Source organism: Triturus cristatus, chromosome 1_2 (assembly GCF_964204655.1).
Source record: "Triturus cristatus chromosome 1_2, aTriCri1.1, whole genome shotgun sequence".
Classification (NCBI taxonomy): domain Eukaryota; kingdom Metazoa; phylum Chordata; class Amphibia; order Caudata; family Salamandridae; genus Triturus; species Triturus cristatus.
The window spans coordinates 26,900,832-26,925,744 of record NC_140580.1 but is presented as its reverse complement, the minus strand read 5'-3'; the positions used below and the strand labels follow the sequence as shown (position 1 = coordinate 26,925,744).

The window sequence follows — 24,913 nt, the reverse complement described above, 5'->3', positions numbered from 1 at the left end:
AAATGACAAAAGCCATTTACCACTCCAGGCACAGTATTACAGCTTTGAATTTGTAAAATACCAACCAAGCCAACCTGAAATGAGCAAATGCAACCCCTGTCACAGTGTTTCACTCTAATTAGAGCTCTTCAGAGAAGTATAGCTTTGTCCAGACACAAGGGAGCACCCAGTATAAGGAAAAAAAAATACCCTTTCAGGCATAGAGTGACAAATAAATTATGCAAAAAAGAAGCAGAGAACTCTGGGTAGTTCTCAAGTTTAGGTGGAAAGCAGCTCCTGTATAGAGCAGTCTCAACACCAGCGACACTCTAGATCTGCTCACCTCAAATGTCTGTTTTTCTATCAAAGTCTTTAAGCATAGGATTAGCACAGTGCCATCCACGCCGAGATAGAAAAGGACAAAATCCTTTGCCATTTCTACAGCAAAGTCTTTAGGCATGGGACTAGCACAGTGCTGTCCTTGCCGAACTGTAAAATGACAAAAGCCATTTACGACTCCAGGCACAGTATTACAGCTTTGAATTGGTAAAATACCAACCAAGTCAACCTGAAATGAGCAAAAGCAACCCCTGACACAGTGTTTCACTCTAATTAGAGCTCTTCAGAGAGGTATAGCTTTGTCCAGTCACAAGGGAGCACCCAGTATACGTGAAAAAAATACCCTTTCAGGCACAGAGTGACAAATAAATTATGCAAAAAAGAAGCAGAGAACTCTGGGTAGTTGTCAAGTTTAGGTGGAAAGCAGCTCCTGTATAGAGCACTCTCAACACCAGCGACACTCTAGATCTGCTCACCTCAAATGTCTGTTTTTCTATCAAAGTCTTTAAGCATAGGATTAGCACAGTGCCATCCACGCCGAGATAGAATATATATATATATATCTACACAAACACAAACATAATGGGAATGCTAATATATTAGAGATGGATGGATATATAGATAGATAGATCCGCTCAATCGGTAAAATATTTTGGTTGCGGATCCGTTTCGGAAGGCTCCGACCAACGGCCGGAGCCTTCTGAACCGCATCATAATATGCTGGTCTGATTCCTCTCCGACCTCATTTTGATGGAGGCGGTGGGAAAGGACTTTGAGCCGTCCATCTCGCTGGCTTCTGACGGGCTCAGAGAGCCCGTCCCCAAGTCAGAATGCATCGAGTAATCTCAAGGGCGGGCCTTTCCACCCTTGAGATCACGATGACGGTTTCCAACATGGGTTCCATGCTTGCTGGTCTGTCCAATCATGATAACCATGTTGTAAAGCATCTTTGGGGGCCCTCAGCAGGGCCCTCTTGGGTACACGGCCTTTGGTTGGAAGCTGAGGGGGCACCTATGGTGCCTACCTTTTGATCCTTGCAACTTGTAGCAAGCACCTTGAGGTGCCTGCCGTGGGGTGCAGGAATGAACCGCAACTCCCATTTTACTATGGGGCATGCATTACAGCCAGTTTACAGCTGGAATGCATGCTCCCAAAGTAAAATGTAGGAATGCGACCAAACTGTGTCTGGTCGCATCTTAATGAGGCAGTCGGGACCGCCGACTGGGTGTCGGTCAGTCCCATGCCTTGTGGTTCATCCCAGACTAAACCTCAAAAGGACCACCTGACATTATGAACCGCGGTAACATACTGCGGCTGTTAACCCCCATACCATCATTGACAGAGGTAAAATCGGCGGATCTGGAGTCGATAGAGTTTATCAAATGCAGGGATTCCATTGCAGGAGAAAACTAGAGCAACATGGACTTCTCCATTAACTGAGCATAAAATACTCCTAGAAAGTGACACCTAAAAGTCCTGGGGGGATAACCATTGCTTCCTACCTCAAACCAGGATATCCGGATCTGTTAATCCCGGTGAACACAAGGGACGACCAGAAGACCACGAACAGACTAACAACGTCGGTGCTGAAAGGAGCAGTGGGGTACTGCCAAAGGGACAGGGTGCAAGCATCAGAGGAACCTAGCAGCCGCTGCGCTCCCCTAACGCTGCAAAATCGGGATTTCGACATAAGATGTGTCTCCAGAACCATAAATAACAAAAAAGATTGAGAACCCCGCTGCCCGTCACCAAGGACAACAGCAAAAGGGCTTGTCCGGATATGCTCTTGGAACGTGAATGGGCTTGCAAACAAGATAGCAGATCTCGACTTTGTCACCTACATTAGCACTTTTAATATAGTAGCATTTCAAGAAACTTGGCTAATTGATCCCCCAGGGATTTCTACGGTTCTTTACAAGCGCAACTAAGGGGGCAAACTATGGTCACTTGCAAGAAGGTTTGGTCACATATGTTGCGAACACAACTGCACACACTGCCTGCATTTTTGGTTCAACAAATCCGGCATTATTAGCAGGAAATGTACTTGCCTCCTCAACTACAACAAATACAAGGGACACTAACATCATGATAATAAATACCTACATTCAACCAAAACGGAAAGCCAAAGTCGCTAAAGAAATGTGCAACTATGTGCAAACATGTATACGAGAAGGACCCACAACTGAACTCATCTTAACTGGGGTCTTAAATCTAAATTGAAAGGGTTCCTGTCCTGTTTTTATCTCACTCTTTCACATATTTACCTAAAATACACCAATCTACTATTTTACCCACACATCCGCACTTCACCATACGGCTTATAAAAAGATCTCCGGTAAAGAGCCCCCATTGAGGGTGCCCGTCGGGCATTGTACCACCGGCCCGGCGTTTTGCAAAGCCCAATGATGAAGCATAACACCTATCTAGGGGTGTGAGGTAGGGATGGGAGGAACTTGCGTAGTCTCACTACGCAAAGCTCCGCGAAACGGCAAAAATCTCCATGAGCACACAGAGTTCCGGATTTGCTTGTCCCGCCCATTCGTGATGCTTTTTTCCTGTTTGCGAACGCTGTTTGCATGCTCGGGGGAAATATCTTGCGAACACTCATTTTTAAAGCGCGAACAAGCAAAAAATTCCCTGAAGCCGTGGATCGCCCAATTTTTGGCAATTCCGCGTTCTCCGCGGAACGCAAAATTACCCAAGTTCCGCAAATTCCACGAGCGGAAGTGAATTTACCACTCAGGCCTAGTGTGAGGGCCTTTGTTCCTACACAGTAATGCTCCCTGCAGACTCTGTGGAACTTAACTGACCTAAGCAGCCAAATCTGTACTTACTAGGAACTGCATACCCTTATGAACTTGATAAGCTAGTCGGAGCATTTATGCTGGACCTTTATGTGCTCCGAGTCCCTCCCTTTTGATATAAAAAAATGTCTTTGTTCATGTGCTAGGAGGGCCTTCCAAATCAAGTTTACCAGATGATGAGCTGAGCAGTTGCATGGTTCACAGAAAGCTCAATTACTTGAGATGTGGGCAGTGGACCAAAAGATACATGCAGCACCCAATTGTTAGTCACCTATGTCATTTATCACCAAAAAGGATGTCCCTGTGTGCAAAACTCCACATGGACCCCTGCCCAGCGATGCCTCCCTTCAACAGGGAGTACAGAACAACAATACACAGTTGGAGCTGCACCACATGCAGACAAACTCAGCCTGGATATCATTTGAGATATCTGATAACATTTGGTTTCCACCTACCCCTCACATTTCTCATTTCTTTCATTATATTCACATAATTTGAATTTTGTTTTGTCTTTGCATTATGCTCAATATATATACTATTGGTTATGGATGCCTAGCTATGACTTCTTTGGGTAATGACATGTCTAGGGGGTTACTTATCAATTACATGTACATATATCTGTCTATGCATAGACAATGTGATGTTTCTGGTTTGTCTAAAACATGTCAAATATTGGCTTTGAAATATTAAGGAACTTAGTTGTACATAGATGTAGATATTGTTTCTAAAGTGTCAGAGATTCTCTGTTCAATATATGTGTATATATGTATATATTTGTGAAATATGTTTGTATGTATGTATTGTTAACACTGTACAGTTTGTTTTACACTATATATGTATTTTATTTTAACCTACAGCCCTGCAGAAGTCCAATTTAAAATGGACAAAACGCATTGGCTGATGTTTTTTATGAATTGAACGCAATAAAATAAAGGAAGAAACTACAACCTAAGGACTGTATAGACACTGTTATTTAAAAGGAAGTGCCACATTACACTGTTTTCTGACATTGTCAGAGCTAATTTGGTTGCCTGCATGTGGTGCAGCTCCAACTGTCTATTGTTTTCACTGAAAAGTAATGGAATATTGATCACAATAAATAAAATATTGTGCAAAGACTTTTACTTGTATAGCTACAAGGACAAAGCTGCGTACCTCATCACTACCATAGCCGTTTGAAAATATTGGACTTGCTTATCAATTTCATTATCAATCCATAGTTATAAGGACACCAACAGTACAGCAAGTTGTGGCAGTGGCAGTCGTTGCAGACTAATCGTTCCTGTGTCGTAGAGAAAGGGGAGGCTGGGATACTGTCAGTAGTGGTCAGGTGATAAGGGAGCAGCAGTAGGCTGTTTTAGGAGGTGAAGTATTGGTCGAAAGGAGAATTCAGGTGAAGGGGGAGGGGGCATCGATTGTGATTGGAAGAGGTCTAGTGGTCTACAGACGGAAGTCAGATGAAGCACAGGATAGCTTTGATTAGAGGAGTGAGTGCAGGTGGGGATGTTGTGTCAAATGTGAGAAGGCACTCGGTTGAGGTGCAGTGAATCCGTAGTAGGTAGCATAGGAGAAATTCAAATAATTTCATTTGTGGAAATTACGAAAAATGCCAAGAAATCATGCAAAAGGACTTGTGATTGCGTCAGCAAAATATGCCTCCTTGCATCCATTTTGGACATGAGGATGCATTTAGCGGTAAAAATATAGTACAAAATCACCTGTGATGTGGACAACCGTTGCTCGCATTTGATTCGTTCACTCTGCTCTTGTGTGCCACAACAGCATTAATACCGGGGCAAAATCTCGGTTAAGCACGTGCCAGAATGGATGAATGGATGGCCGTTGAAAATAGGTTTTACTCGTTTGTCTCCTGAGTTCATTCAGATAGATTTCGAAAAGGAAGAGTGTTATGCATAAACAAGCTATGACCTTCGCTTGGGCGCTCTGTCCTGAGATGCCCGAATGAGCACGCGCTCTTGGTAGGGAGCTATAAAAGAATGCAGTTTTAAGGGCAAAATAGGTATCCCAGCGCTTGCTTGATTGTGTATGCTTTGTGCTGTGAGCAAAACATGTCTAGCTGCAATCCACAAAAGGAAAGGCTATCAACAAGGATATCCCTATCCTTGTAGTTTTATCGCCACATTACCAGCGATAACCTCCCAAAATACCGCTATCGCTGGATTTTTTATCGCCTAGGCGGTTAGCGTTGTTAATAACGCGATAACCAGGCGATATTATCTAGCGATTACTGGCGCACATTTTTTTTACGCCAAGCGCCCTTAGTGTTAAATTTCCCTGTTCCTTGTTAATATGTCCCTTAGTCCTTAAACTTTTTGTGAGAATTTTGAATTGGTTTGGGCATTTTGAACACTCACATTTCTTAGGAATGTATACAGATTGGCTCTTTCAGCTTATCCCGTGTTCACCGTTTAGCACAAATAATTATGCACACCAGAAGTCAAGCCTGCTGAGACCATGAGCAGTGAAACACTGCTTACCATGACCTGCATGCTCTCTTGTGTGCAGACTGAAAGATGCATGTTTCATCTTCGCCTGTGTCCGTTGATTATAAGAGACTCGTTTGCTTTCCCCCTACATTGCTGGATCTTCACTAGGTCTGTGCAAAATGTAATGTCATTTTGCATAATTTTCGAATTTTGTGTTAGAAAAAATACGCAGAGTTTTTACATGTTGCATAAATCAAGGATTTGCATGATTTGAGCACTTCTGATATACATATCATCAATATACACAGATGTGTAGTTAAAAAGAGTAAATCTATAGTCACCCATGTATCTTTATTTTTATAAAATGTTGGTAGTCGAAATTCTGGATTCATTAGTATGATAGGGTAATTTTCAAGAATTCACAAGGTGGCAGGGCACTAAAACAACACAGATGTTTTTGTAAACACATGCACAAATATATACAATATACTCAAACAAGATTTTCTTTATTTAAAAAATCCAAATAAGTTAGCAAAAATAAAAAAAATGCAAATCCACACAACGTAGTAGAAAAGGCTTACAATATACATCTAGCTCTGAACAAATCATGTTGCAAAATTAAGTTGGTCAAACAGCAATACAAAAATATCATTGGCCCCAAAGGAAAAAACAAACATTTTATTTATCTAAACACACACTTATTTTCTTCAAAATACTGTAAAAATATATGTCTCATGTTCAAAAAGATGGAATTATTCCTTTGAAATGTAAATTGTGTTTCATGCTATGGTGCCCTTAAATACCATCGTATTCCAAAAACAATTGCAATGAATAGAATATTTTTTCGATATAAATAATTATCTACTTGTCTTAATTTAAATATTATTTTTATACCTTAAATTCAATATTCATTTCCTTTGAGAAATTGATTTTAATGGTCAATATTACTATATTTAAATATTAATTAATTTAAATATTTCAATAAAATAATCACGGTGTCTTTGGCAAATGTCTCTTGTTGTCTTTTTTAATGACGGTGAACAGCTTCATCCTGTGTCATTTGAGCTTCTACTTGTCTAGGTTTCTCCAGAGGCATTGCTCGGGTAAATACCATGCTGTGGTATCTATCAAATGTGGTTCTTGGTGATTTCTTTGCAAAATCCTCTTGACAAAGCCCAGCAGGGCACCAGTTCTTGTAAGATCAGTTCTAGATGTGCTGCTCTGGAAAAATGACAGAGACATCTTCGACTGTGATGCTTTCCACGATTGACGAGAGTGAGTGGAGGTTGTGTTGATCAGGAGAATCATCATTGAGCAAGTGGTCTGAAAAGATAAAGGATGTGTTAAGGTTTTCAATGCTGAGGTTTGCTTTCACCAATCTAAAGATGGCTTTGGCTTCTGCAAGTACTTAGATCCACAATAGTAATATATTATTGGGGTGAATAATACACTAACACAAGCGTTGTTTTACAGAGCGGCATGGTCAGATTCAGGAGCCCAAAGGGAGCAGGATGGATTTTGGCCAGGAATCCCACCTGAAGCTACCAATAAAGAGGCATCTTTTGTTCCAGGGGAGGAGAGTTCTCCTGGTTGCAACTTAATGTGGAATAACATGCATCAATTGGGGGTTCTGTGACAATTTCCATATGTTTTACTCATGCAGATTTTGACTTGCATGCTAAGCATGCTTTTCCCGCTTTAAGTGTTCAGGTGAAAAACTAGTCATCTGCAATGTTCTTGCATTCCTCAGAAATATGATGGGTTAGGATGCCAAAGCGACTAGCACCATTGGGATTAAAGGGGCCCTCTTAATGAGGTCACTGATGTTCCTCTACTGATCTGCCCACCCTCACTCTGCCTACTGTATTCCTCTTCTTTCACTACCAAGAACATACCACTACCGTTCTGCACATCTGTGCTATTCTCAAGATAGGTTTGCATGTTATAGAATCCAGCTGGTTCAAATCAATACCCAGAGCCATACAAGAGAGACATTTCCGAAAGACACTGTATGCTGCCATCTGTAAATACACACACCCATAGTCACTTTCTATGCGCTCCTTCAGTTGGTTATCAGTAAATGCATCACTCTCACATCCTCTGTTTCTCTCTTTCCCTGTCCCTCTCATTCATTTCTCCCTGCCTCTCTCTCTCTCTCTCTCTTTCTTTGCTTTTCCCTCGCTCCTTGGCCTTGTGATTTATTACTAACAAAATAATGTCTCCACCAGATATCCAGTGATGTGTTTATTGCAGCATTATGCCTGTTCTAAGAAGGTTGTGATTGCCTATCATTAGTGCAGCAGTTTCAGTGGCACCAAGGCCAGAGGAGTGAGGATCCCACTGTACACCAATTATCACCATTGACAAACCAGGGGACTGAGATGGTTTTACTCGCTCGTATTAGGGCCCTTAGAATCCATGATACACGAGTGGCTCAGTGTTACTTTTGTTGGAGATAGGAACTTTGAAAATATCCTGCAGAGCACCTGAGTCTTTTGATCCTGTGATGCTGGTGCTTAGGCACACCATGGGTGTGGTTCTAGCTCGGTGCGGCAGAGAGAGGCCATTCCTGCCTCTGGATACTTGAACTAGGAGCCATTTATCTGCATCAGCATCATCATCTGAGCTGTGCTCCGCTGGCATCATTGATGGCCACGTTGCTTGCGCAGCCCTTGGGGACAGAGTTGCAGCACGGGTCATCTGTGAATTCTGAAGGGCTCTTTCTTTAGGATGAGGAGACTTGTAGCTTTTACTTAGTCACTTGTATTAGCCAGTTCTTGATAGCTGTTTATTGTTAAGCTGCCAAAACGCTTTTAAAAGATAGTTTGCTCATGTAAAAAACCCTGTCTGGTGGATCTCATGACAAACTAGATCTGTTTCCCTTTGATTTTGTGCAAGTGGCAACACCAAGGGCCAGATTACGACTTTGGCAGTCTTGCAGCAGGCCGCAATCCAGCGCACAGCTCCAAGACCGCCAAGGTCATCCTCACACCACCACCAGATAATGAGTTAAAACCCAGCAGGTGGTCCTGCGGCGGTGGTCTCACTGCAGTGCTTCTGTAAGGCTCATAGCAGAGCCTTAGAAAGGCACCACCGTGGGACCTCCAAAGCGCATTCCGCACGACATGGACTTTGATGTCCATGCCGTGCAGGAACAGGTGGTTGCAGAAAGACATGGGGCCCACCATGTGCCCCCCTGCATGTATCCCCTGGCCCAGAGGCACCATTTCCTCACCACCACACTTTTCATGGCGGGTTCACTGCCATGTTAAATGCTGCAGTGAGGACACTCGTAACATTCTTGGCAGTGCCGCAGTGCCACTGACAAGCATATTGCGGGCTTCAGACCTCTGCCCGGGATCTGGGATCCCCTGTGGTTGCAGCTGTCCTCTGGCAGTCCGACGGCCAAACTCCTAATCGGGCGGTCAGACCACCAATGCAGTGGTAGCCACACCACCACTGCGGCACCATTTTGGGTTTGGCGATCCATGGACTGCCAAATTCGGAATAAGACCATAAATCTGTTGATAACGTCATCAGCAAGAAACATTTCTCAAAACGAATAATATAACTTCGGTGAATAACTATCTTACTGAAAGTATTGTTACCAATTATTGAGGCTTACTTATGTATTTGAGTTTATTTTTGCTTTCAAGACATTCCATGTCTCTTAAATGGGGACAATGGTGCAGACTGAGATAATACATTCCTCTGTTGTCTTCCTCTGTGGCCAGTAGTTTTGGGGGCAGCCATCAACTTGTGCTTAGGGTACAGCAATGCATTGTATGCAGGTTTGACTAGTTCTCTTGTGCACAAACTGCAGTTTGTCAGCAATTGCTCTTTTGCAGCCCCTGCAGGAGTTTCACAATCATGGCGTTTGCGGCTTGGACAGTCAGGGAGGCATCTACGGTGACTGCATGTAAGGAGAGCATGTATCTCAAAATCACTTGGCATCCCCCTTCGCTTTCCACATATCTGTTTTCTAAACCACCATCCTAAAACCAGGGCACCAGTAATTCGTTTCTTTCACAATTGCTTTTCTGTAAACAAAGACGAGATGAGAATGACAATACTCTGTCCCAGCTTTCGAGAGGCTCCTCGTTTTACCTGTTCGCTGAAAGCCCACTTCTGCCATATGATGATCATCCCCTTCAATGCCTCTGACATTGTTCACTCTTGGCACTCTCATGCCCACCTCTAGGAGCCTAATAATGGGACAGTACAGTGATGGACCCTTGTACTTGAGCTTGGATTACATGCATGTAATGAGGTCAAGTCTCTTGGATGATACTCTAAGTACCCCTTTCATTTTGTATCCATAGCGAACTTTGTGACAGCAGAATGACATTTCCCGGAAGTCCTGATCTTGTGCCATAGCCCAAGAATGATATCCAGCTTCCTGTAAAATCTTGAGGACTCAACTAGCTGTAAAGAGCCATATCTGGTTGTGTGTCAGCCTGTAGGCTTTTATCGCAAAGCCTCAGATTTCTTGAATTCCCTGGTCACTACAACCACTTCGAAGAGGTAAATGTCTGGAAAGGAAGGAGGTCCTAACATACAAAACAAAACACACCTAAGAATAACTGGACACTCAAGGTGCCCTACTCACCCCCCGCATTACTGCTGAAATCTCCTTGGTCGCTCCACTCTGGACTACAGGATGAACTGGCGGATCCGCAGTCGCTCGGCACCTGCAGTCGAACATTATGATTGTCAGTGGTGATTGAAAACATGTTTTGAACTAGACTGAAATTATCCACACATTGGGAACTACAGGAAAAATGATGGTATTCACGAACTTTCCTTAGCATAAAGCTTCAATGCATCTACGAGATTTCAATCTATTCAGTATTTATCAGAAGTAGGTTCATGCTCAAGCACGAAAATACACTTGCTACATATCCACGGTGTTGTAGTAGCATAGAAATCACGGTGTCATGTTATAGTGCCTTCGAAATAAGAACATTACAGCATGTATTTTCATTATTCATTCACGCTATTGGTTCCGTTCACTCGTTTGACAATTTGCAGTTTTACTATCATTTGTCTACCCGTTACACCTGAAGCCTACCCGCTTGCAGCAAAATCTCCCACCTTCATGTTTTATTGTAGGACTGACTTATTGACGGTCCCTAGGTTGAGCTTGCGCTTCCCTTGGGACGTTTAACGTTACAGTTGTATGAACTAGATTTAACTGCATGCATCATATTACTAAACAACAGCAAGTTAGTTAATTCAATTTAAGGGAGTCACTGAGGACAAGAAAACGAGCTTTTATTGTGGGGCGTTTGCTTTCTTTATTTGGTAGAACACCCAAGCTACATCAGTCCAAACAACGGGGAGCACTGCATGGATAGGGCACGTGCCACTGACGTTCTGTCAGTTGGAAAGACACACGTCATCACGTACTTTTTTAATCGAGTAAGTGAGATAAGCACCTGGAATGCATTGGGAACGTGACGTCGTCCTGTGGGCTTCCTTGCGCAGCTTTTGGTGCTCGACGAAGACTTCAAAGCGATCTCATTTCACATTAGAATGAAAAGAACACACTGGAATGCTTTAGACTCGTTTATTTTATTATTTTGGCATTCGAACACCAAACTCTACATTGGCCAAGGGTCGCACTCTGACTGTCAGGCAACAGAAGCCTAGGGAGGCTACCCTTCAGAAGCAGAGAGGTACAACTCACTAACCTTCTTTTGTGTAAAACAATGTCGTTTTGTCGTATAATGCCGAATATGTTTCTTTGTTATCCGTTCAGCAAAAGTAATATAGTACTTAACAGATGCTGCTAGCGCTCAGCTAAAGGTGCTCAGGCAGGGCTTTAAGTGGGAATAAAAAACTAGGGGGTCTCTCAAAGAGGCGTGGCCGATGTAATTAAGGGCGTGGCTTAAAAATAGACAAGCTAAAAAACTCTGGGCTTAGAGTAGAGTGCCGCCCTACTGGTTTTTTGCTGCTTATGTCATTGCATACAGATATATAATACAACAAATAACATTGCACCTGCAACAATTCAGAGCTATTGATTTTGCCAATGGTTGTTAGTTGTATAAGATAAATAAGCAACAACTATAGCTTTGTTATATAGAATACTGAACACGCTTCAGTTCTGAAATGAGGAGACTGTGAAAGAACTATAACGAGGATCTTTGAAGTTACACCAAAAAAGTGAAAGGTGGAACCGCTGCAGTTAAGATTTTTTTTCCCCACACTGAGGGCGAAAACGGAGAGCCCGGTAGAGACCCGTCTCAACACCTGCTTTTTAGAGCACTGGCAGGACCCGGCCCACTTAAAGCCCTGTGCCCAGGAACCCATATACATAGCAAACGGTTTCACGTTTTTTCTATGCAAAAAATATATATACTGAAAATGTGTTATACTTTTTGTTCAATTTTTTTGGGTAAGGTAATATTTCACCCCACCAGTAAGATTCCTTAGTTTCTTGCTGCCCGTGTTTATAACGTATTCATTCATTTTTATCATAGATTGCGCAAATCCTCCTATATGTACCCTACTATTGCATTGTGGTCAGGGGTTTGATATCGAAATCTATTTTGGAGTGATGGGTGATTTGTTTAGGCACACTGTAGGCTGAATTCTATTTAGTGGTGCCCAAATTGAATCGCAGTGGACAATTTTCTTTGCAATCATATATGCATTTTTGGAATCATTTTCTACCCCAGGCAGAAAAAATTGCTCCCTAGCTGCTGGTTTTGAATAATATGAGGCTGTGGGGGGGGGGGGGGGGGGGGATTTTGTGGTCACAGTTCAGTTACTTGGGGGTCTATTACTATGTCGGGCGGATCGCCACCGCCTGCATTGCGGTGGTGAACCGCCCGACAGAATCTCCCGCCCGCCTCCCATTTACCCCTGCCATATTATGATGGCGGGGATACCGCGGCAGACGGGAAGACCTTCCGCCGCTTCTCCGCCCGGTCGACCAGTCACCCCAAGGGGAACATGGGGGGCACCTATGGTACCCCCCTGCATTTGCGTGCACGACGTGGCAGGCACCGTGTGTTGCCTGCCACGTGCATGCAAATGCACAGATGCCTTTTTGCATTGCGGCGGGTGCTGCTGACAGCACCGCCTGCTGTAATGCAAAAAATGCGGGATGCGCCCACCAGTGTGGCGGGCACATCCTAATTGTACATGCGGGAACCGCCGCACACATAGCGGGCGGTCCCATCTCCCAGTGCCATTAGAATAGACCCCTAGGTGATTACATCAAAGCAGTGATTGACCTCTGAACACATACATCGTTGCACCACCCTTAGCTCATCTGATTCACTCATAACTTGATCTCTGTGATGCTGTGGTTCCAGGTTGTTGGTGGGGAAGATGGAGTCATTAGTGAAGGGGGTGAAGGAGATGAGAGGGAGCAGGTGGTTAATGGGCTATTCAAAACGCCACCTGCAGCAAACAAAAAACGATTACAACTGTTAATTTTGATTCATTACAGCCAAGGGCGAGGGATATTCCTGTGTGCATGACCTTAATGCAGACAGCTTCCTGTGTCCCTCTAAAGATTGGCGCCCTGGGCCCAGCTCGTCCATGCCAAAACCCACCCCGGCTTATATGCTGCACAGGTTTATATAAACAAACATAGAGCAAACGTCATGATAGATATATTGTTATGTTATGTGTATTTTCTGAGATCAGTGGTTCAATTCACTATGAGTAGTGTTTGGTGTGTGAAACGTTTTTCAGGTCTGTATTTTGTGTATCAAATAATGACGATTACTACACATGATTTTATATATATAGAATGAATTAGCATAAATGCAATTCAAACAAATTTCATATACTGTATAGATATGTGTTAATTAATGTTTGAATTAGGCTACATTTCTGTGCAAAACGCCGTCTTGGACAAGATGGATGCTAGCTCTGTCATTCACTCCTGTTCTACCCTGCGCATGTGAAGCTGATGTAATTTTAATTTATTTTCCTTGCAATCGTTGTCTTGTTAATGTAACATTTTCTATGGTGTGAATGTGAGATTGCAACAAGTATCCATATTTCCTGTTCCTTTACTGGTTCTATTCATTCAGAAAAAGTATTATTGGCAAATGGTTTAATATTTGTTTGAACATCTCCGTTTGACATCAGCATAAAAGGTGTTGATTGTTGAATAATTATTCAAAAAATTGGGATGGTGTTCATGCATTAAGATATGACACTATTATTCTGGTGTTCTGATTTGCTAAAGAAATGATACTTTCGCTCACCTTGGGATACGTTTGCAGGATTGTTAATTTCCTATGCACGATTTTGGGTGGTGAGCCACAAGACTTTCTATTCCACTAGGGATGCTGCCCAATTTCTTTCTGATTTTGCTACGCAGTTGGGACTGAGAATCTTTTCTGATTACATGCTCTGTATAACTTTCCTTCTGAGAGCCTTCATTGCATTGACTCTGTATTGCTCATTCTAAAGTTTTGTAATGATGGCTTTTAAATTTTCAGTGATCTAGAAATCAATTATTGAGTGGAGCCTATTACTTAATTAGCTGTTTACTCTGCTGATATGATGTTTGGGGAGGTGCTTTAATGCTGAGACTCATTGTGAAATTGAGGTTCAACACCGTCTCTTATTCAGAAAATTGTGGGAGATCTAAATGAGGTAAAATTGTGGGTGTCTAAATTTTGGGCGTACAGATTGCTCCCACAGTTTTCAAATTGTAAATGTTATCTTGTGGTCATGTCTTGCTTCTCACATGTGTTTTAACAAGATATCACATAATGATTGTTGGGGAATCTGAAGCTCTCCCCAGTTCAATATCCGGTGAAAGGGAATGTGGGCTGTGATCCAAGTCTTACTCTCAAATCAAGGTACCATCTTGGGTCACTGTTCTTCATGTCTTGGTTTATTACAGCTGTGCTCTACTGGTATCATTTGATGGTGCCAGTCACTCTCGATACTTTGTCACATGTGTGTTCAAGTTGCAAATTTTCAGAGGAAGGAAATGCTAGAGACATGCACTGCTTGATAAGGGACTACCACAATGTGAATAGAATAGTCTCTTTTAACAGTCAGTATTACTTTTATCCAGTCGAATCATAATCTCTTCAATGAACTCAGAAGGATGAAAGCTCGAATCAGCTCTCCGGTGGTTTGCATGTTTAATAGGCAGCTTCACATGATTACCTCTGCAACAGGGACATAACCCACTGAACGATCCCGACAGTGAGAGCCTGGAAACTGCAGGCTCCTATTTTATGTGGCTTGAGAGTACCTTTATAACAAATGTAGACACAGCTCATTTGTAGTGCTTTTCAACTTCACACACTAGATATACGAAGAGTAGAACTAAAGCAAGCCAAAAGTGCGAATTTTTCAGATGCTATCTTCTGCTTTCTTTCTTAGAATAAATCTTGTGTGGAATTGAAAAAATATTATAATTAAACAAGACAAAAACATTTTGACAAAAATTAAAGTTAAGCAGTTCTGCCTCCTATTTTTCTCACATTATTATATCTTGCTAGGAATTCGTCTTATGTCATATAGCGAGTCCTAGCTTGTATAGCGAAAAGCACTTTGCAGGCTGGCATTTTTGAGCCCATCCTTGCAATCTTAAATATGCTCTGTTGGATAAAATACATGGACTGGCTCAAGATGTTTCAAATGGGACCTAAAGCAGCTCTGACGTATTTACCAATTCGGAATTGCTTCTATGATCAGTTTTCCTGTTTAAACGTGCAGTTAAATATATGATTGCAATTATTATATTAAATAGACCTATCACTCTAAAAGAGTCAACAGTGTGATCTTTTCTCAGAAATGGGGTGGTGTTTTTGGTTGGACGCTCACATTTGACATTTTCTCCCAGTCTGGACATGACTGACAAAAATGAGTGACTGCCCATTATAGAGTGGCTCACCTCCACTCTTTTCTTTTAATAAAAAGATTGCACGACTTTTCTACATGTTTGTCTGTACGTCTGGAGCCTTTTCTTGGCCTATGCTTGCGACCCTTCTGACATCAATTCACATACTCCCATGGGAGCCCATCCCCAGTTTAAAGACCATATCTTACAGGTGCACTTGCATTCGCGTTAAGTACTCCATAGGGTGCCCCCATTGGCTTCATGTGAGTCTTTCTTCTATCTCTATGGTGGGTCCTCACTGATAGGTGTCAATAGGATATTTCTTTCGCCAGAGGCGGTGCCCCATGGAAGTGCGTGTACACAAACTATACACAGAGTCCTGATGCTCTTTGTGGTTGCGGTATCTCGGCATGGTCGTGTTGTGGTAAATACAGTATCAAGTGGTGCATGTGAGGGATGTTAGTCCAGTAACATTACTGAAACTCTGAAGGATTTAAGACATTAGCACTGAAACTGCGGGCGAAACTGTACAAGGTGAGATGGAGAATAAATACGAAAGAGGTCCCCCAAATGTTTTTCTTCTGCCATTATTTTTGTGTTTTCAAAGGAATACTGTCAAATATCCCCTATGACTTTCATCAAGTTATTTTCCAGCACACCCACTTTAAAAATCGTTCTGACATCACTGACCAGATTACAGGAGGGGCATAAGGTTCTTCCCCAAGATTTTATTTTCAGAAATATATTGGCTGGTTCTGAATTTGCCGTAACATCGTGAGTAGTGCTAGTGCCGCATTAAGATAACAGGTGCCAGTGCTTAATTTGTAAAAAAATGTAAGTGCTAGGACCCTGGTCAAGAGGCCGCAGAAGCTTGCACCACCCATTTCCCCTGCCGGTGCTTCCAGAGACAGTACCAACAGAACTGCTAACCATCACACCCGACAAGTGTGAAAATTCAGACTATTCCAGGCCACCCAATGCTATAAGAATAGCTTGGGGCAGTCCGGTATTAGCAGGGCCACTGGAAATATGCGACAGGAGAGGGCCAAATTATGGGGTATAATGCAGCACATTTTGTAATAGTATTACTTTATTATTTCATCATTTTTAAACTTAATAGCACTGTATGGATATTGGTTGCACCCCATTAGTACCAGTTTAACACCCAAGTATAGCAATAAGCCACAGAATGGAGACCAGCCCTCCTTTGCAAAGGGCCTTGTTTTGCACAGCAGTACATGTCCCTGCATTTTTAGTAACTTTCGAACCGTTTGACATCGAAACACATTTTTTTGTTAAAATCTGCAAATTATGCAGCAGCTGATGAATTATGTGGCAAATCTACAATTATGCAAAAAATGGCACAGCTGCATAATCTCATAATTCCAGTGGCCCTGGGTATTAGTAATTTTTAATGTATGTTGAATTTCTAAAGAAGTGTTGTTGTGCTCGTCATAAAATTAGCCTAACAGCGCCACCATGTGGTTGGGTGTCATAAATGCCCTTGTTGACAATTAAGTGCCAGTGCCACCACCGGAAACCACTGGCTCAAATTAAGCACTGCAGGTGCCTCGTGTCTTCGGCACAAAAAATCACAAGATGGTAGTGGATTTCAACAGAGAACACCAAAAACATTCTTATTGCTAGCTAGGGGTGTAGCTACATAACAAACTTTCAATTTGCACCATAAAGTATTGTTACCATAAAATCAACCTAAACTTTATAAGATTTAAAGACCAGTTAGTGGAGGATTTATGAATTGTCTTGTTCTCAAGGCTTTGTTACAGAAGCAGAGAGGCAAATGATGCGTTTGTAAGTACATTAGGCAGGGTTCTAGAATTTCCCTCTACAGCCCGCCCAGTACTGGTTTTCATTTTAACTTTTGGTATTTATAGTATTATTTTTCCGATCATAATAACTGAACTATAAGCACCGAATTCAAAATAAAACCCCATTCTGGAGGGTATGTTGCGGTCTGAGGTGGGGGAAATTGAGTTATCCGCCTGTGTAGGGTTCATCATTTTCTGATTTAATCACATTTACCTGTCTCATATTCAGTCTTTTTTTTAACAAAACACACACAGTTTGTGTTGTCACTCATAGTGGGAAACTGGATGGGTGCAGTTATTGTATTCTTTCGGTAAGATGATAGTCTGCAGTATTGGTGACAGTAACAGAATACTGTAGGTCACGAAGAAGAGGAGGAAAACTACACGCTCTCCTCATTTGCTCTGATTAAGGCACTGCTTAGGTTGTGTCAGCTGCTTCCCCTCTGGAGTTTTTTGTTTACATGCTGGGCTTTTTACACTCATGAATTATACTTGGTAAGAGAGGTTTGACGCTTGAGTGCGGATTTTTCAAAATAGAAAATAAACATTAAGGTCAAAGAAAGTTGGGACGCTGGTTCATCATCTGTTGCCATCTTTCTAACACCACAAGTCTTTGAGTGGATTGGCCTGTCCTAGTGTGCTCACCTCTTTTTTAATATCTGCTGTATTTTGCTCATAAATTGAGCCTTCTAAATACCTAGATCCGAGGACTGAGGATCCTACCTCAATGCCAGATAAAATTCCTGTCCAACTCTCTTGTTGCTACTATTGCCGCCTGAGTCTTTGCCTACTGGATGCCGGGTTCACTACACATTCCTCCCCTACCACACATCCCCTGTGTCAGAACATCACGAGAGCTAGCATCCTCTCCGCCGGATGATCCGGTGGCACATCAGAATTCACTGACACTTCTAGGACATCTACAGATTTTACTGCCAGTTAATGCACTTACTATACAATACTAAGGTGTCCTCATGTAACCATTTGTACACATTCACCAAGGCGTATCTATCTAGACTCTGCCTACTCAAGCAGATATCTACAATAAGAGTTGTTAAACCTTCTCCGTATATTCCAGTGTGCAACCATCAGAAACATGTAGAAGACCTTGAGTATAATCTATTGCAAATCACCACTCATAGCAGGTGCTTAGTCATGGTAATGCCATCAATGAATCCTGCTGATACATTATTGACATCCAAATATGGCTGACTCAGCGTAAACTACTGATTCATCAGCAATTGTTTTGTTAGTTCTGGTGCATCATATCCTGGTGAAGCTTACAGGTCTTTGCGTAAATATTTGAAAAATATTGCATTGAAAGGAATACTTACTGTTTCATCAACTTGGAGATTGTTAAAATTCCTTAACCGGACTCAGTTAATTCCACCTGGTGACAAGACCTATTTTACACTATTTTGCCTCATAGATTATGACCCTTTCTATACCATTTATCCGTATATAGTACATAGATGAATTTTATAAAGAGAAAGTAAATGTTTCCCTCCATCTCTTAGTTGAGGTCCTATTTTCTTTTACTGCTGCTCCTGATTTGTTCAACATGAGAGCGACATAAAGATACAAGGTGAAAACTTCACACTGGGTGCGTTTTTGAACCAAGCACTAGCTTTGTTGCATTTGCGACAGCTGCAGAGCTACCTGGACTTCACACATTTGGATTCAACCTATATCTTTACAAGGTATTTTCAAGAGTATTCCATAGTGCTCCGAAGAGGTGGAAATGTGACATAGTAACGCTGTTTAAAACAAAATAAATATGCCTAGCGCATTACACGCTACCCTTCAAGCTTTAAGCATGGCTGCTGGATATAACCTTGTAGATTGAATACCACGATGTTTGCCACCAAAAGGCATGCGGTGCACCCACGATTCAGAAAGAACACAGGAAGGCGATTGACAAATGGTTCAGAAAAACGTCAACACTTATCCATCCATCCTTAGTGCGACAACCATCGAGACAGCACCATGGTGTGCCAACAGTAAGCTATCACACTCTCCCAAGTCACTAGAATTCTTGGCAAGCCGCTAAAAGACCGGTAGGCCTCTGGCAATACCTGAGATATCATTTGCTCCGTCCCAGCACTAGCAGCCTTTCAGAGGGACCCGCCTTTAGAAAATCATGCATGGGGAGCAAATTTGCCACCACCCCCACTGCACGCTGAGGTGCTCAAGCATGGCATTTGCTGGAGCCCGCCCCTCTGCGTCGGTTGCTGTTGATGCACACCTAGAGTGAGTTCTTTTGTTTTCAATGTAGGGTGCAGGCCGAGACACATTGGTCCTAATGACACCCACGGATTGAGAACCACTAGGGTTGAACTTGAATCATCATTTTAACCCGCCTGAGTGAATCTAGCAAATCATGTACAGGATAGTGCTGAGGGACGACTGTCCACGACTGTGTATTTCATTCGGGTTCAGTTTGAGCACTGTTTGCATATTGTCACTCACAGCTGCAACTGATCCCACGGGTGATATTGTGAAATACTCTAGCAAATACATGACCATGCAATATATGCATACATCAGAAAGTGAATACAGAAGCAATAATGCTTTACTGTCCCTCCGATAATTTATTCACAATATCTTATGATAGTTTTCCATATGAACTGACACCTTGGAAAGAGCTGGAAATGATTGGAGTTACATTGGTCACCAGAATACCAGGTACTTCGGAAGGATGAAACCCGCGAAACAGAGTGTGTCCTTGGGAGGCAGCTGTTTCCCTTGTTACCAGAACTTACAGCGCACTGTGTGCTACCAGTTCAGAAGCAGCATGCAGCGCTGCTAAGTGCCGCCGTGCATGAGTGCTAATGATACTGATGGTATATAGGTATGGGAGGCAGCAGTACTACTCAATGACGCATTTTCTTTGGAGAGCCTGTGGAAAACAGAGACATATTTAATTATGTAGCCCCTCTTTGAGAACAAGGGGTTCTGCGTCTGGCAATAGGCCCTTGCAGCCTTCAAAAGCAGAATGAACGAAGGTCAATGATACATGGGAGTGACTGATGCCTTAAGAAGGACTCACCGCTCTGAAAGCAATAAACAGTAATATTTTTATACATGATTGTATTACCCAAACAAAGAAAAACGTTGACACCATCAGGGACTTTGGTAGTGTCTCTGGGAAGAGAGGGATGCTCAAATACTACTCCCTAACTGTAAAGTCAATGACCCTCTCTCCCTCTCAGCGGGACCTCTATTGAAAGCATGCTCCCTGTGCTCCCGGCCCTGGTGGATGCAGGGCCCTTCTGTTTTTAGTGCTCACCGAAACGGCTTCGGAGCACTAGGAAACAATGAAATCACCACTGAGCACAGACAGACAGCAGCACCCTCTGACAGCCAAGGACAGACCCATCATTGAAAGTCGGCTCATTAGGGAGCACCTGCCATTACCCACGAACCCCACTTCTCTTTCAAAATTGGCTTTAAATGCTCGAGAATCTCCAGCCCTTCCCCCTTAGCCGCACCGCCCCTATCGATTTTCTGACCAGCCCCGAAGTGTTACTTTTGGCTTCTTTTTTTAGTCATTACCTACAAAAGCATTGATTTACATTTGTAATAGCCAGTTTGGCAATTCCCTGCACACTATTTCAACTGTTTACCGGCCTATGCGCAGCACTTTAGCAAATTGCTATATTAATAAAAAAAAGATTAACAAAAATAATTGTCTCTGACCTGTGTGGGCTGGTGACTGATGCACAGGGCCCACCTCAGCAGCTAAACTTAAAGGGCGTGGTTCAGAGACCCTTTAAGGCACGGACAAGGTGGCCAATTGCCCAGGGCCTTCTGAAAAAGTGAACTTTCTCGATATTCGACCTCTGTCTGTTTAATTTCTCCATCTAAACTTCTCTCACTTTCTGCCACCGTTTTCATCTGTCTCTCTCTCTACTCAGTGTCATTTAAGGATTTCGGGGTCCCGGGAAAGACATATTTTAACAGTGTTTTGTGATCCTATTGAAATATGACATATACTTTAGCATTGTGGCATTATGCAGGCTTGAATTAGTAGGTAATAAGTAAAGAAACTGTATTTTTTCCCTACATTGGCTTCCAAAATAAATCATGGCCAGGGCCCCTGCAATCCTTCAAATTACACTGTCGTGGTGGTTTTACGGTCAGTGCCACATATGTGTCTGCAGTGCTTAGAAGCTAAGTCAGGGTGTCATAGGGCCCCATAACCATAGATTCCGAAATGTGATACTCATTCCCCTGTATTCACTGCGAGTCAATACTAAATGCAGTGTTAACATTGATAATGCAGAGATCTTTATATGTTATATAATAGTGCCGAATGTCCCGACAGGTGCATGGTTCTTCATGCATGTGTTTCAACACATTCACACAAGTGAAATTTTGCTCACAAATCTGAATCGAAAATACTATTTCTTTATGTAGATATGACTCTGTCTTCAGAAGCTTTTTTTGAAAAACTACAAAGGACAGAAGCTTGGACTGAAAGAAGTTTTTTTTGCAGGTCCAGCTCTTTTCCTAAAAGTTTGCTGCAGTGATTTGAGACGACCCAAGATAGGGTTCGCAAGTTCCCCAAGCCTTCACAGCACGTCCAGCTGCGCGAATAAGCACATATGAACGTGGAAATACCTCATTATTCCCCTATTAAGCTGGATGTTCACATGTCAGGAAAATCTCTATTCATAACTGAAAATTAGTGGTTTTATTGACACAGTGTCATGCTGCACTCAAATTTAGCACGTTTTCTCAGCTAATGGTGTCATGCCCCAAACAGAAAGCAGAAAGAAAAAAAAACTGCTATAAGAGAGCAAAAAATTGAGGAAAAATTGAGAACTTGCAAATAAGCTACTACAAAGAAACACCAAAAATGCGCTGGGTAAAAAAAGAAGCGAGTGGTCCCTCATGTCGGTTCCATATATTTTGATGGCCTCAAGAAAATGTTTCTTTGTGAGTTCAAGAGACGCCTCATAGCAAGGCAGGAGTCTGGAATCAACAATCTTTGTCTAGCAGAAGAGTATCAATGTGTGCAAAAGAATAATGAATGCAATTAGTAAGGGTATTTAAGAAGATAAGTGACATTTTTATGTCAAAAGTCCTGCATGCCATTGTGCTGTAAGGGATGAAATGCAACCAAAATGAAAGGACAAGTAAGATCACGTCAAATTTGAGATTGCCCTTTCAAAATCAGGCCAAGCTCAAATGTGTCCCTGGAACACACATTGTCATAATACCAGCAATTTCTAAAGTGAAATGTATTTGAGCTCTTAAGCATGTCACCCAACATATGGACTCTTCTTGTAAACATCAGCATGTGTAGTCTGGACCCTAAGCCTTACCCCCTGCTGGGAAGCGGTGGTCCGGTAGTGCAGGTCCCTCTGGCCCCCCTCCTGCTGGTTCAGGGAGCCCAGTAAAGTCTGTAGCCGCTCTATGTACTGGATGGCGCTGCGCAGAATTTCTACCTTGGGCAGCCTTTGGTTGGGGTTGAGCAGCGTGCTGCGTTTTAGTGCTTCAAAGGCTTCGTTCACCTTCTTCAGCCGCCTTTTTTCCCGCAAGGTGGCTGCTCGTCGCCGGTCCACCGACACCGTCTTTCGTTTGCAGATCTTACAGGCCCAGGGTAGGCATTGGCCCGGGCAGTGCTCCTGTTGGCCCATGGAAGACATTGGAGACAGCTTCTCCTCGAGCCCAGTGCCCGAGAGGACCCTGCCATCAGCACACAGCCCAATGCTTGGCCGCTCCTGGTACCCTGTCTGTTCATAACCTGGCAGCCTTGATGGGAAAAAAGTTTCGCCTTCATAAAATCTCTGATCTTGAAAAAAGTAGGGATTGGTCTCAAAAAGCTCCATCGCTGAGCTGCTCAGGCAGGCTGTCTGCATGCGTGGACACCAACTGCACTTCTGTCTCCCCACACCAACTGTTTGGTGGCATTTAAAGCCTCCGACTGGCATTAAATCACAGAGATAAATATAGAAAATGCAAAAGAAACCCGATCTATCTGTAAGCTGTTGCCACACATCAAAACTTTTACGTCTGATTTCGTGTTGTTTCCCCCTGGGGGATTGTGCTGGCGCAGGGCCGGCAATTCACGCAAGGCTAAGATGTGAAAAACCTGGCCCGAGAAATTAAGCCGTAAAACAGCATTTAAAACAATGTTGTAATATGATTAGCCGTCCTTCGTCGTCCACAATGCGGCCCGTGATGGCAGCGTTGACCCCCACTGCCCCCCTCCCGAGACAGGGGACCGGGCGGCCCCGCATTCCTGAGTGAAAGCGGATCATCTGCTCGTTTCACTTACTGTACGAGCCGCCCCTGCACGTGCACACGGGCCGCGCGGGCGCCGGGCCCCGACAGCCCTGGCATGTTTGCGAGTGAGTGAAATAAACGGCAGGTGTCCGGCAAGGTGCACGGGCCTGTCGAGCTCGCGGTCGCCCTTCACTTACAAAGTGTCAGACTCTCTCTGCCGCAAGACTACAAAGTGCAGGAAGTGTGTGGCGCACAGTTCCAAACCACACGCACAGGGTGCGTAGATCAAGCCAAGAGCTCTCATGTCTCCATCCCATGTGAATGGGATCTCCCCTATGGAGCACCTACACATCTGAGACGAGTCTAATGTTACTGCGCATCCTGTTTTGTGTGATATATTGTGGCAACAGAATGGAAGTACTAACAATGGCTGTACTTTGTGAACAATGCACTCTCAGGAGTGCCAAGACAGGTTGCAAAGTTTCAAAAAAATGTTCTACGAGTTTGGTTGACATGCCCATTGGTATTTGCATGTCACAGCCCTTACTTGGCCACGTAGAGCTTTGTGATCACCGCAGCCTGTGGTAGAGATTCATTCAAGAGGAGATCTTCCATAAGGACGCTCAATTACTGAACCACATTGTCTTCACAGAGGTGTCCATTAGGGGGTTGGGTCATCTGACGCTCCAGCCAAATCCGCAAGATTTGTCTTCTTAACCATAGGGACTCTGCCGTTGAGGGGGAAGTTTCATTATTCTCTGGACCACTAATCATTTGCTGAGGGAGTAAGGTTATGCAATTCCTAGCCTCTGAGGGTACTCAGGCATTTGGGCCCACAGACGTCTGAGTTAATGTGGGTGTTTAACCATCCTGTGTATGCATCAGGTTCCATTGGGAAAAAAAGAGGCAAGGCTTGCAGTTGGTCTGGGATTATCCAGCTGAAGCACGGTAGAACGTCCTGAAGCACGGTAGAAAGTCCTGAAGTATGGTAGGACATCCTGAAGCACAGTAGAACATCCTGAAGCATGGGAGAACCTCCGGAAGCATGGTAGAACATCCTGAAGCATGGTCAAACGTCCTGAAGCATGGTAGAACATCCGGGATCATGGTAGAACATTCTGAAGCATGGTAGAACGTCCTGAAACATGGTAAAACGTCCTGAAGCATGATAGAAAGTCCTGAATCGTGGTAGAACATGCTGGAACATGGTAGAATGTACTGAAGTGTGGTAGAACGTACTGAAGAATGGTAGACCGTCCTGAAGCATGGTAGAACGTCCTGAAGCGTGGTAGACGGACCTGAAGCCTGGTAGAACGTCCTGAAGCATGGTAGAACATCCTGAATCGTGGTAGAACGTACTGAAGCGTGGTAGAACATCCTGAAGCATGGTAGAACGTCCTGAAGCATGGTAGAACGTCCTGAAGCATGGTAGAACGTCCTGAAGCATGGTAG

The 24,913-nt window shown here is 43.2% G+C and overlaps 1 protein-coding gene across 2 annotated transcripts; it reads right to left on the bottom strand.

The window, feature by feature from the left end:
- Nucleotides 1-5,920: 5,920 nt before the first annotated feature.
- MYOG (myogenin) lies at nucleotides 5,921-23,142 on the bottom strand. 2 transcript variants are annotated; one of them, XM_085600202.1, is made up of 3 exons: nucleotides 22,681-23,142; nucleotides 10,179-10,260; nucleotides 5,921-6,892 (listed from the first exon to the last, which is right to left on the bottom strand). In XM_085600202.1, the coding sequence occupies exons 1-3, from the start codon at nucleotides 23,092-23,094 to the stop codon at nucleotides 6,777-6,779; spliced, it is 612 nt and encodes a 203-aa protein (XP_085456328.1). In that variant the 5' UTR covers nucleotides 23,095-23,142; the 3' UTR covers nucleotides 5,921-6,776. The 2 variants fall into 2 exon arrangements, with proteins under 2 accessions (XP_085456328.1, XP_085456324.1); XM_085600198.1 differs by having other exon boundaries at nucleotides 5,924-6,892; nucleotides 22,558-23,141.
- Between the last annotated feature and the right edge of the window lie 1,771 nt (nucleotides 23,143-24,913).

What these genes read in the sequence shown, in the direction of transcription:
- MYOG (XM_085600198.1), bottom strand. Translation starts at nt 23,094, where the DNA reads ATGCAGACAGCCTGCCTGAGCAGCTCAGCGATGGAGCTTTTTGAGACC. An exon ending in CCACCGCTTCCCAGCAGGGG is followed by an intron (nt 10,261 to 22,557) that starts GTAAGGCTTAGG and finishes GTTCGACTGCAG; the next exon opens with GTGCCGAGCGACTGCGGATC. An exon ending in TTTCAGCAGTAATGCGGGGG is followed by an intron (nt 6,893 to 10,178) that starts GTGAGTAGGGCA and finishes TTATCTTTTCAG; the next exon opens with ACCACTTGCTCAATGATGAT.